Source organism: Pleurodeles waltl, chromosome 4_2 (genome assembly GCF_031143425.1).
Source record: "Pleurodeles waltl isolate 20211129_DDA chromosome 4_2, aPleWal1.hap1.20221129, whole genome shotgun sequence".
NCBI classification, from domain to species: domain Eukaryota; kingdom Metazoa; phylum Chordata; class Amphibia; order Caudata; family Salamandridae; genus Pleurodeles; species Pleurodeles waltl.
The window spans coordinates 831,866,846-831,880,671 of NC_090443.1; the positions used below are offsets into that span (position 1 = coordinate 831,866,846).

Here is a 13,826-nt window from a genome sequence, read left to right on the forward strand (position 1 = left end):
TGTTCTCATACTTGCCTACTCGCAGCTTAGGGACCTTTGTCATTGGGAAGATTGTAGCCAGCCCTGGAATGTAAATATGCAGTAGAATAATAGTTACAATTGTCCAAGTTATAAATTATTGATTTTCTCTGCTGCAAAAGTTTGCATATCCGCTAAGAGTTGGGCTTTTGTTTGCAATGGCCCTAGATTTAAGTGCTGGTCTCTGCCATTCCTTCCCATCATTATAATTTTTATTTTCGAATTCGGCATGATATGGGACCAGAAATACACTGCTTAGTACTTTTCCTTCAGTTGGAGTTCGAGACCGGTAGATAATCCTTCATTCACAGCAAACCACCTTGTTTAATTGGGAGAGGCGAATGAGGACAATTACTATCTAGGTGGCTATTAAGAGCAGCCTGGGATTGGGGTTGTTGCAGAGCAATGGAAGCTCAAGTCTTATTGCAAACTTGAAACCAAGGTTACCAGCATTGGTTTTAAATCCAATATCTCAGATGTCAATGAGATAACAAGGTTACCAACCTCTTTGAGATTGTAAGAACAGCGGTGGTGACCACAAACAGCTGGCATTGGTTATGTTCCCACATGTATGAAATTGCCCCTACCTCCTTATGAGCTACCCAAATGCACTGAGAATGTTATACCGCATATCTATTTGAGCAAACCCAATTTGGTTAAAGTTCAGAATTTTTCCCACAATTTTATAAAAATGGAAATTCCATTTTGTATAATAGTTTTCTCCGGCAAGTTCTTGTGCTTAGTCATCATCAAACTATAACTGTAACCCATTGTATTTCTTTTGGAAGAATGAACTGGGATTTAGACCAGGAGGTAAACATCCCTGGAGTACATAAGGCTTGTGAGCTTCAAAGGGATCTCTAGGCAAAGAGATTGCTTCTACAGCAACAGTTCTCAGCACAAAAGCAGGCACAACAATAAAAACGTTGAATATCATAATATCATAATCTTACGATACTGGAATGAATACACAAGACAGTGCGTTAGCATTAGCATTTTTTTATTTTCCTTTTTTGTTGCATAGGAAATGCATTACTTGCTTCCAGTAATTGTATTGTAATGTGAGAAGGTGGTAGCACTAATGGTCGAATACACGAATTAAACTAATCCACACCAGCTCGAAAAAAAACCTGCTGAGATGTAGGTGAAAAAGAATGGATGCCCACAGTGATTCTCAAGCAATTACAGATTTTTACAGAACACAGTAAAACTAAAATGTTAACTATGACATTCAATACAAATGTACTAAAAGCAGAGGGAGCTCAGTTCACAAAAATACATGTTATATTCACAGGCAATTATTGACGTTTTCCCAGGTCTTTTTACACTTTTGGTGTCACAGAACATGGTATGCTTAAGTAAATTCCATTTCACCGTTCCTTCGAGGTGAATTTAGAAAAACTGAGTTCAGAATCGGTTTTGTGAGATCAGCCATTTTTTAGTTTTCTTACAATGGCAGTAAAGAGTATTTGCAGGCACATTAGTATTTGCACCTATATCACTATTCACCCATAAAATGTGTTGCTTTTTGTCTATAACTTTTTTTAACCTAAAGTTTCCCTAAAAACTAAAAGGTTGGAAAGTAATTTGCGTTATTGTGAATGAACAAATAAATTGAGTGTTTCCATGTCCATTGCATAATTAGCTCTGTAGTGCATAAGATACAATTCAACACTTTATTAAGTATGGGGCAAAACCAACATTAAGGTAGATGAGGTATGCTCCTAGTACCAGGGAGGTGAAAACATGGCTGGGGATCACTTATAAAAACATCACTACAAATTCATGCCACAGACTGTTGGTGCATTATCACTAAGAGTCAAAACTTGAACACAGATCTGCACAGCATGAAAAGCAAGTGCATTACACCAACAGGCCTACGGGCACGTACAAATGTTCTGTGCTATGTTTTGCTGATGAGGCTGTTGAGGTAGCCCCAGATGTCCTTAAGGGTGAAGCATCTTTCGGTAGAAAGTCATGTATAACCCATACAGCTAAGATAAGTGGCCATTTCATCTTCTCAAAGATATGGAAGACTCGGGCTAGCTCTGGAACTGGGCAGAGATCTGACATGTTGACCTCTTTCTGCAGGCATTCCATGAGCTCTCCTTCTCAAGGTTGGAAACAACACTTTCTTATCATAACAGGTATATAGCTTGGTTTTCACATCTGTGACAAGAGATGTCAAGTGACCGGAAGAGGAATGGGGGCTCAAATTGGTCCTTGTCTACCCCTTCTGAATTTGTCTTTTGTTCTATGCTTCATATTCAATGTGCTGTATTGATATATTGAAATGAAGGGAGCATGGTCTTGTCAGGTGTCACACAACCATGAAGAGAAGGTGTATAGGAAAGCAAATACAGCTGCAATGGGCAATGTTTACCTGTGTGAATAGCATACAATTTTTATGAACCACTGTCCAGACTTCTGTACATTGTTTTTGTTAAACAAAAATATATCTCAACTGTGAAAGAAGCTAACCTGCCACTTTTGAGAATATTTATTGTTGTAGTGTTAAGCAGCCTGGTGTGAAGTAGGATATATAATGAGTTCCTACAGAAATGTCATCAGTTCACTAGTTAGCCTTAACTAACTTGAGTAAAGGGTACAGAATTTTATCTGTGACTGAAACCCGATGAGTGTCTTTCCTGTAGTTATCCTAGCAAAGAGATTTTTTAAAGACATTTCGAGACAAAAATCTGACCAGGCACTGACATTTGGTTTGGAAATCAAAACCATGCTTACCCTCTACGAAAAAGAAAAAAATATGTAATACTGAATTTAATGTATACCTCCAAAATACTGAAAACACCCAAAATGAAGAAAGACAGAGTTTGTGTTCTCAGTGAAATATCTTTAAATCTATCTGACAAGAACTGAGTCAGAAAAAAAGAGTAACATAAATTTGAGTAATATTCATACAGCTCACTACACATTATGGAATTGCATGCATTAATATTGTATGGTTAATTTACATTAGCTATATCAGAGGGTTCTGACAGACAGCGAAGGCTACCGGTGTAGAATCATATTTTAGAAGAGCAATATAATACAGATTTTACAGGCACTACATTTTAATATATCAGGTATTATGCTGGTTTTGTATAGCTGTTTCTGTCCTAAAGCTGGCATTATTACAAAGATCAAAAAGGCAAGGATTAAAGAAAACAGAAAGTTGACAAAGATTGATCATTTCACTTTTTTTCTTTCAGATATTTTAGTGCATAGTTGTCATGCAGATAAACACTGCTATGCATTTACATTGTTGGAAAGCAGGGTGAATTGAGCCAAAGTCGTCACATTTTTGTAAATCATTTTGTCAGCCTGTAATAGCACCATGTGATGGATTTTGCATGAAATATTTAACAGATTTCATTTTTGGCGACACCATATTTTCCATAGTTAAGTGCTATGGAATAGCTTCAATGTTACTACCTGCTATTTTGTCTCACTGTGTACTATTAGTGAAACAACACAAAGGGAAAATAAATATAAATATGGTCATTGCATGGCCATAGACAGGATGGTAGTATAGTTTAATTACAGGTGAGCCATATCACATGCATCAAATTCAATCCCAGATTGGCTTTAAGAGTGTGAGAATGACATTTCTGCTAAGCAGGCAAAATTTGACTGCATGTCAAAATATAGAGGAAAAATAGAGTGGAGATTAGATATCTCGGCTTAATTTTGAGAAAAAAATATTGAGAAGGTAAACCCATATAGGTAAGTGTTGGCTACTACACTTAACTACACTTCTATGTACCTTGAAAATCTCTTTAAGGTGCTTAGATGTGAAGTCAATTATAGCAACTCTATACTTACCTACAGATACTAAATTTCACAATATTTTGGTTCTTGCTATTTAGGCCTCGATATGTCGGTCCCACAATATGTGTTTCCTTGATTTTATGGTGAAAAACACAAAGCTCGCCTCATGAGGTCTTCCTACAAGAAGATCTCATGAGGTTACTCTATGGTGTAATTGAAGCTCTCATTAAATCACCATTCCAACTGCGTGAACATTTGATCTATGGAGGCCTTCTTCCAAATCAACAAAAATACAGATAATTTGAGAGACACAATCCAAAGTACAATAATAAATGACATTCATTTGAAAACAAATTACAACCAAAATGTTTTAGGCTATGTAACTGTTTTGCACAGTAAATATTTAATAACACTGTTACTTATAAAGAAGAGTATTTTGAAAAAAAGACCAAGAAAAACTGTAAAGGGATTTGCATATTCCTGTGGGCTGACTGAATACTGTGGGTCAACGTAATGTATGCATTCTTTTTTCTCCTTATCACATGAAGGAGATATAACTAAAACGTGTATCATGTCTGTCTAACTGTAGCCTGTTTTTTTTAGCTAATATGAAGGACTATCAAGTAATTCTCTGACCAGGGGTACAGTGTAGGTAATAAGACAAAGTGCCTCAATCAATGCAAATACAAGGAAATGGGTGGGAATTGTGGCACACAATGTTTCTGAATGGCTTTCTGGTGGGGGAAGTCCATTAAAGTGCATTTGCACATGCTAATTCTAGAGTCAGATTTTAATAGAGTTATTTACCCAACTTTTTAATGTTTCACAGTTTAAAAGAGACATCACTGTAACCTAACCCATGTGAAAGTTCAAAAATATTATCTCACCTCCCAACAATAGTGGCTCATTCGTGTTCTCTGAGCTACAATAATAATTGTTTCCCTTTGAACACCTCGTCTTTCCCAATGTCCCTCCATGAGAATGGAGTTCTCGCTACCTGACAGCAGCCACAACAGTTTCAGTTTTTAAAGCTCCTAAATATAAAAACAATAATAATACTAAGCTGTAGTCTATAAGGAACGTCTTGCTACAGTCTAAATAACAAATGTTACTATTATCCAATTGAGTGTTACTCATTCTTCTGATCTCAAAGAGATGGAAGTCTGACCTGGCAATCCCATTGTTTCAATCAGTTACCTGCCAGTGGTACACAGATTTCTGCTCCAGAAGGATTAAACCAGCAAAATATTTTACAAGTTTGTTGCAATGGGTACACAGTTGTGGTGGCCTGACCAGTTAGGAACAGGTTGCCCTCTAACTTACAGTGTAATGTACCTGTGCATTTTCAAACCAATGCTAAATAATCATAAAGGGAATGAAACAGATGTACCGGTCCTCTATAGTATGGCTACAGGCGCAGAATGAGATACAGAATTCTATATTGCCCGATATCTTGAAGTTTCACATTCAGCTACAGAGATGATTGTCCCAGTTGAAGGATGTTGTGCTACTGCAGAGCACACGCCTGAACCAGTTGTCTTAAGCAACTGTATGTTTTTTTAACTTTGAGGAATTAAACTTCATTTGATTTGAACGACTAGCCTATGGGCTTCACTGTGGTATTTTGTGGAAAATAAGGTGAACAAAAGCACAGCTTAGTGTGTTGACACTTCACAGCCTCTATTGGTTAAACATATGAAAGCCTATATAATGTTTTAAAACCTTTAAAATATGTCATAGCAACTCTCCCCAGGAGTCTCTAAATTTATGAAACTTGATCCGGCAAATTACCTTCAAAATACAGCATACCTGTAATGTCCATTTACAATGGTGCTTCAGAAACCTATACTTCTTAAGTATAGGAATATGCCATACCATTCAGAGAAGAAAAATAACAGTATTTAAATACGTACAAAAAACGGAAACAGGAAAGTTTTTAACTTAAATCCAGTTCCCAAAGGAAAAAAGCAATTTTATGAACGCTGCCATATAACAAACAATCAGAAATTACACTAAGCTAATTTGACAGAATTGTCTGCTCATTTAAACAACATTACAAAAGTCCTGCATTATAAAATAGGGTAGAATAAATCAGTGTAATCAATAAAACTATACAACATACAAATTACATATCTGCGGAGTGGGCAGTTCAGTCTTCTCTTTTTGCAGCCATGATTACAACACACTCACTAAAACACCTAACTGCCCAAACTATTGCTTAGTTTGTTGTGTTTAAAAAAGGGTGCATTTCTACTGTATATACAACCAATTCTCCGGCGAATCCTTGATGCATGTCAAGATTCTGACAAAATGTTTGTCTAGGCTTTTTCCCTTCACTGTGAAGCACTGAAAGCTGCTATTTTTAGTGCACATATGTCATAAAGTAATGCCCAGCTAAGTGCTATTAAGGAAGGCAAAGGATGCTGGCTACAGAAAGTGACACCATACACTAACAATCACACAATACAATTTCAGCCAAACCACTACTCAACCACGTATCAGACACATGGAAATCCAAAACATTTTTTCCTTAAATAGAGAAAACCAGTAAACAATGTCCGGAACTTGGAAGTTTAAAACGTGCATATAAAAATGGGCATTATTTTTTTCTTGTTGAAATGTGGATTGGTTTGCTGTCTGCTAATAAAAATGGGTGTGGAAGTCGAAGAAACAGGTGTCTTTTTAAGGCTTGCTTGTGAAAGGAAACAGTTGTAAAATAAAATTACTCCAAGCAGGGTTCAGCTTAGTGCTTCACAGTTGGGCAGCTTCTTTGAGAAGAGCCCTTCCTGCATGTGCAATCAAAATCACAAAGTACAATGACAAACATCTAAAACACACTGCGTCAAGTGCAGCACCAACTTTGGTCAAATAAAAAAACAATAAAGAAATATTTATAATTGCTAAGCTTTTCTACATGATATAAGCAAGTATTGCATATTTTCATATATCAGGGAAAACAAAGGAAGACTTTAAATCAAATTTAAAATGCAGCAACATCCAAAAATACTGATATCCTACAAACTACAGAGCTCAGAATCGCACTGACCATACAGGACAACAGAGACTGCTCTACCTGTGAAACAGCTAACGTACTATGCAATCCTAGATGTCAAAGCTTACAATGGCTGACATGAAAGTCACATTTACAAAAAGTGTCTTCAAATGCTTGACAAGGGAAAAGCCCCTTTCCAATATGTGTAGGAACATGTGCAACAATTCCACAAATAATCGCTATCCAGGGCAAGGCACATTGATATGGAATTTTCATTTCGTGCAAATTAAGGAAAAATATATTAACTGAGGGAAAAGATGAGGAGCAAAATGTCTTCCCATAAATTTCATTACCTTGATTGTATCGGACAGTAGTAGAAACCCTTACCAAGGGCTGGTCAAACATAGTTTATAGGCAAGTGCCTGGAATAGGGATTATAATAGTGTGTTTAATGCACTCTACTCTAACCTACATTAACTATATAAAAATTAGTTACTAACACTAGAACATGCAGATACTTTTTTCTGTTTAGCTGTCCTTGCCAACCAGAGCATGTGTATATATATATATAGCTATAGTATAGGAAACCTTAAAGTTGCATGCGAAGCCAAGGGGTGCTTCGCTGTCTGATAGAAAAATCACTTCTGTTGTATTTTAGTTTTGTTTTAGGGCCCAAACACGTATTTCTATTCCTTTTGGCTAGTGTCTTTTGTTGGATCTGACAACCGTAACATAAATAATTCTATGTGCTTGTTGTCTAGTATACCAATTATTTTGGGACACTGCCACTTACTCTATGGACCTGTTCTTCAAAACTAAATAATAATATTTTGTTTTGGGTAGGATGGTAAAATAAATTCTGAGTTGGCATATTCAATTAAAAGTGACTTTTAGCTTATAAAAAGAACAGATATTATGATATAATCTTAATTATGTGCTTCAAAAACAGAAAATGATGAATTAGCATTTGATGTAATTAAAATAATGTGGTAAAAGCACCATTAGGTTCATAGTTTTTTTTTTTACATTTTCCTTCAGTTTTTAAGGGATATACGTTTAACAATTAAAAAAACATAAAAACAAAAATAGCTCCCCTTTCTCTTACAAGGCTGTTTTGTACCCCAATAATTTAGAGTCCTGGGGTGGAAAGACTTGGAAAATAAAAATAGAATTTTCAACAATCTCTATCTTACAAAGATACTTAGCTATCCAATGAAATTGCACTTTACTCAATCCAAAATGTGATTGTATTTGATTGAATCCTGTCAGTTTCTGTAAAACAGACCATCTTCCCCATTTCTGTGTTTAGTGTTGTTGAAAATTATAGACAAAATTGTTTTTTATAAGTGCAGCATTTCAAATATTTTCGCTGACAACTGAATTTTAACTGCGTTACAGATCAGCAAATTGAATGGAAAAACATGATGGCATTCTAATATCGTTAAGGCTGTGTATGAAACGTCTCTACCTCTGAAAATGTAAGTCAAAGGGCTTTAGTTTGTATTCCACATATCACAGAGGAATTGCATTGTAGAATTCAGTCACTACTGAAGATACATCTGTACACGTTAAACTAGATTTCCCAAGGAGTAGCACACATATGCAGGTAATACACAGCAAACGTGTTTTACTTCAGGGGAAAGTGTTACATCAAGTCCAAATAAACAACATTACAATACTGTAGCATTGCATATGCTTTTTCTATTGATAACACTTCACAATCTTTGAAGTCTTCGTGGTGTGATCAACGTTAACAGACCTTAAGATGTAAGAATTTTTACAAAGAAAACACAAATTATTGTGGCCTATTCCATTCAAAATTATGTGATTTATATGTTATGATTTGCTGATTATATTATTCTTGTTTTCTGTTCATCTCTCCTCCCATGTGAACTAATTGCTCTGTGTTGCTTCCAATGCTGCAGCTTCTATTTCACAAAGTATGGGAAGGAGTGAGGTGGTCTGTCTGCTGGATGATGGAAAGTGGTGCCTATTATCCCAGGTACCAGGACTAAGAAGAAAAAGAAACAAAAGGAAGTTTAGTGTACATGGCACAACATGAAATGGATAATGCAAAAAACTACAAAGCATTATTTTCTCCTTTTAAACAAACCACCACGTCAAAATGCACAAATTAAATATGAAAAAGTTGAAACTATAATTGTAGAATCTTATAATAGCAATAGTGGAGAGCCAATGTCAATCACTGTTGCTAAAAGCGGATTGGAAGACGGGGTAGTCAAGATGGAGAAAGTAGAAGTTAAAATATTTAGGCCTCTTTCAGATGCTCGGGCTTTGAAAATGGCTTTGAACAGAACTGTATTAAAAATTGTAATGTGATGGAGGGCTATGCGGTTATGCCACTGAATCTAGGTACACCTTTCTGTAGGATCAGGTAGTTTGGCATCAGGTATATCAAAAGTAGCAAATAATGCAGGAAAAATATATAACTCTAGTAATAAGCTTGAGCAGTACCTTTTCTTTTTTCTAAATCTATACAAATTATTTGATTCTTATGAGAAAAAAGTATTCAAGCAGAACAGTATTCTTGGTAAACCCATTCATATGTCATCATAATACCCATTCTTATACCCCACTATGATGTGTACTTTTTACTGTAATGACGTCTTATTCCCAAGTGGGCAGTCTGGCAATGGAGGACCAGCCCGGTAAATTGTAAAATGAGCAGGAACGCAAGCGTCAGGGCATTTTCCCCCGCTCAGCCTTAATACCAGAGTTTCTGACTCAAGACTCCCAGTACATTACACAAACTGTTATTAGTGAACCATGTCTACCTGTTGCTCATGCGTTTTTACACAGTTTCGTGAAAATTGTCACTTGAGGAGTGTTCTCTATGGCTCCATATTTGACCGAGTTCTGATGATGGTCCTGTATTTACAGTATGATTGAAACGTCAACTTGCACACAACTTCATTCTACTGTATATTATTACTGACTGGCAGTGCTGTTCTTTACTGCTTTGCATTACTACACTAAATGAAGGTCCAATGGAAAGGGGTATATGGATGCTAATTCAGTTGGTGTTGTGAAGGTAGGATTACATACAGATTTCTAAATATTTATGGAACTGCCTTTGCATGCAGTGGACAAGATTTGCTTATTCATGGTTCCTCTGAGCAAGTGATTTCTTCCACATGAACTGTTCCTAAAAGCAGGATTTCTCAGAGTAGAAAGGCTATGTACCGCTTCAGATTTTATAAACATGCTATACTCAACCTTGCATACCAGAATAGAAATTCTAAATATGGGTGCCTAAATGCACTGTTGAGTGAATGAGAGCAACAGCAAAGCATTTGGAAATCCCAAATAATCCTAGTGTATTTTTTCTGTTTACAAAGCTGAAAGCGTGCTTGTCTCCAAGCCCTGACAATGATGCAATAATACAACAAGTAGAGTAACTTGTTTCTTCTTAACTATCACTCCAAAAATGTTACCTTTACAAGTATTATGAGAAATGTCTATATTAATTTTAACAAATATAACCACTGCTTGAGCTGAAGTAGGAATATATAAATTGTTTACGATGCTGAAGCCTTAATTGTAGATCCCTTGCTAAATTGATAATCTTAAGTGAAGTGTTTCTAATAGTAAAGTATGAGTGAGGGTAACTGAAACACAGTCATACACATTATAAATAGGAATCACAAAATCAGAACTGACTAACCTTAACTTCTGGTAACCTTGTTCTTGCATCCTGAGATAGTAAAGGTTTGGAGTCCGGGCAATTTAAGCACTACTTTGTTCATTGTTAAGTACAACAAGGTAAGTTAAAGAGGTAAGGGTTAGTATCAGACAATTTCTACTGTCAGAGCTGAACTAGGATGTGATGATTGTTACAGCTCTAAATTTAATCCCAAATTCGGCAGTTACTGAGTTGTTGGAGAATCTGTTATGAACAGAAAGCAGTTCACACTGTGTATAAACATACAGATGATTAGATGAAGGATGTTCCTTGTAATCATCCATTCTGATTTGCAATTAAAGTTCCTATCTCTGGTCAACTTGTCTTGCTCAATAAGAACTTGGTCAAAAAAGTGCAAAAGGTTAGAGCAAGAACTTTAAACTCTAGAAGATGGAAAGTATAAAGAGAGACGTATTCCTTCACGCTGCTCTAACACAGGTAACAGGCACCAAACTGTGCTGCTGGTACAATAAGGTTAATACACAAAATGGGTTGCAGTTAAATACACAGCAGTTAATATCTATCACACAATGTACCTCATGGATTGGTATATTTTGGTTTACAATTGAGCTAAAGATTTAAAGTAGAGCAGACTTTGACAAATGCATTTAATGTATTTTAAGATGAAGTAATCTGCTATCTTACTAGTAACCTGAACATTTTCTTTAAAGTTGGTTATCTGTTAGTCACAAATCGTCAAATTGTTATTTTTTTAGGTTTGAAGCTCCGATTGAGTTGAGGTGCGTGCCAAATGCAATGGTTGCAGTGTGGACGAACGCTGGTTCATAGAAAACCTCTCAGTAGCTTTTAAACTAAATCTCAGTTTAAGAACTTGAAATGTTCTTCATGTATGCTCCACAGACCAAATGGTCTCAGACCAACTACCTCAATCCTTGTTCATGTAGAAACACAAACAAAGCTTTAGGTACATGTTTGTGTCTAACGTCTTCAGTTCCCTAATCTCTTTTGCTCACTTATACACCATTCCAGTTTAGAGCTCAATTTACTTCTATATGTTTTCAGTTGGTCACTTTCACAGCAGCCCAATTTACAGCTTCATTTGCTCCTACACATTACATGGTAGGCAGAAGTCCATGTAGAATGAGTCAGATTAGGAGTAGGTGGAACAAGTGGAGAAGGGTGAAGGTGGAGGCTTTAGATATTTTAAAAAACAAATTGCTACTTTGAGACATTAAAACAAAATTGACAACATCTGACAAAAAAATCAATGAAGAAGACACTGAGTAGATAAAGGGCAATCGTCAATTCTTATAGGATGGATCTGCTTTCATGTTAATCCTTGAACTACTATAGCTCCAAGCACAGACTAGCGAGGGCTGCTAGAAGCAGATTACAAGAAGTACTACTATTTAGTTTTTCTATAGTTTTACTATTGTGAGTTATGTTCAAAAAGTTGTATAACCCTGTTCTGGTGACACCCATTCAAACTTTGCTATAAGAACAGCTTGATTTCAGAATTTCAGATGAGGCAGGTGAAAGACTGATGTTTCTTTAGAAATTCATCATAAAATTAATACATTCTGGGACTATCGAAATAATCTATTAAATTGTTAAAGTGGACATTATCCCATAGATCCACACTGTAAGATTTTATCACACCACCAAGGCTTTAATCTAGTATACAGAAGGATTACCAGAGAATCAGATGTAAAAATTACAGTGAAAGACATCCTGAGCCATACACATTTGCTTTAGTGCATTATGCAAAGGGGAAAAGACAGTACAACACCATATCTAAAACGTTTGTCTTGCTGCTACTGCATCATCCCCTGCACTGACACACAAATAGGCTGTCCTGCATGACGCATAACTCTGCATCATAACGCAGAGGTGAGTGTCCACTGCTTAATGAAGAATTTGAACATGAACAGGGGGCATAACCTTTTTGTACAAATTCCATAATGTTGAAAAACTTAAAAGGTTCATACACTGAATGTGTGCCCTGCACAGCAGCACACATCACATATGGTAGGAGCTGTTTTTTTCCTTGAAATGATCAAAATTTCCATTGTTTGCCCCTGCTTTAAGAATGCTTTGATTTTTTTATGCAAAGTTCACTCTGGCTAGCTTAGTGGATCAGGCTTTGAGTTAAAACCTAGCGGCACATGCATTGAGCCACTACACCCAATGACCCAAAGAAGTTTAAAACAGTTTTTGCATAATGAAAAGTTTACTTTTCCAGTATAAAACATCTTTTGTGCTGGATACTAAATAGCATGTACAGTTTTGTGGGAGCTGTTTATTGCCTCATACTACAGCTGGTGCAAAGCCTTAGTAAATCTAGGGCTAATTTTTAAGTAGTTTAATAACCTAGTAGATTCTCTGGCTTTGCTTTATTAAATGTTACTAGTGGAAAGATTATTATACTTTTACTCTATGTCAAAGGCAGTGTCTAGGGTGCAAAGATGGTTGCAAGTATATAACTAAGAACTGACAGCTACAGTCATGTGAGTTTGACTTATACATGAGATTAGCATTGTTTTTGAGTCCCAAACCACTTCTGAAGTCTAAAAAGTTGGTTTTATACTCAACCATATTTTCTAAGTGAGTAAGTAAATCTACTCAGAGAGACAAAAGTGGGTAAAGAGTGGGCGTTCCATGACGGTAATACATTGTGAGTTTGTGCATACATCCAAAATTACACATTTGTGGATATTCACAAATGTCTTTTCATTGACTTTACATGTTAAAAACGGTTGCATATTTATTTGTGACAAGGGCTGGGAAAGGGATTATAATAACTCCAAAACTGGAGGAGGATAAAGGAAGCAGTTTCTCCACAGAAAATATAAAAAATAACAGTGAACAAATGCAGTGATATTTCTCCATGTGCAGTTGTATACTAAGTATATTTGTGCATGGAAAAAAAAAATTGCCACTTGTCAAAATTACTCATTACCAACAATTTTCCAGGACTATGCCTGTGACTTCATGGAGTAACGTGGAAAAAATGTGTGCATTCAACAAAGCACATGTCTGTACGCAATGCAACCTACGGATGTAAATGTACTTGTTTCTTTGAGAATCAGGCCTGATTGCATCTATGTTCTAGGATCTCCACAAGTTATGTACAAATTGATAATTTGATTTTTATGTTTGTATTAGATTACTCTGTAATACAATACAAAATCCGCAGATGCCAATTGTCAGCAATTAATGTGGGCAGCATGAAATGTGGTCCCCTGTGGACAGGATTCATGGAGCTATAAGCAGAAAATAAAAAAGTAAGCAAGTCTCTCTTTGTAGTTTTTGTTTTTTGTCCATCCCCTATCTCTGCAACAAAAAACAGGTTCTGTTGTATGTTTTTTGATTTCTCACCAG

General features: G+C 36.1%; 1 protein-coding gene across 7 annotated transcripts in view; it reads right to left on the reverse strand.

The window, feature by feature from the left end:
- Positions 1 to 1,001: 1,001 nt before the first annotated feature.
- NFIA (nuclear factor I A) overlaps positions 1,002 to 13,826 on the reverse strand; it is an 807,499-nt gene continuing 794,674 nt past the window's right edge. For all 7 annotated transcript variants that reach the window (XM_069232553.1, XM_069232552.1, XM_069232556.1 and 4 more), the window contains one exon: positions 1,002 to 8,792. In XM_069232553.1, the coding sequence (XP_069088654.1) occupies positions 8,775 to 8,792 (18 nt within the window). In that variant the 3' untranslated portion in view covers positions 1,002 to 8,774. The remainder of the gene's footprint in view (positions 8,793 to 13,826) is intronic.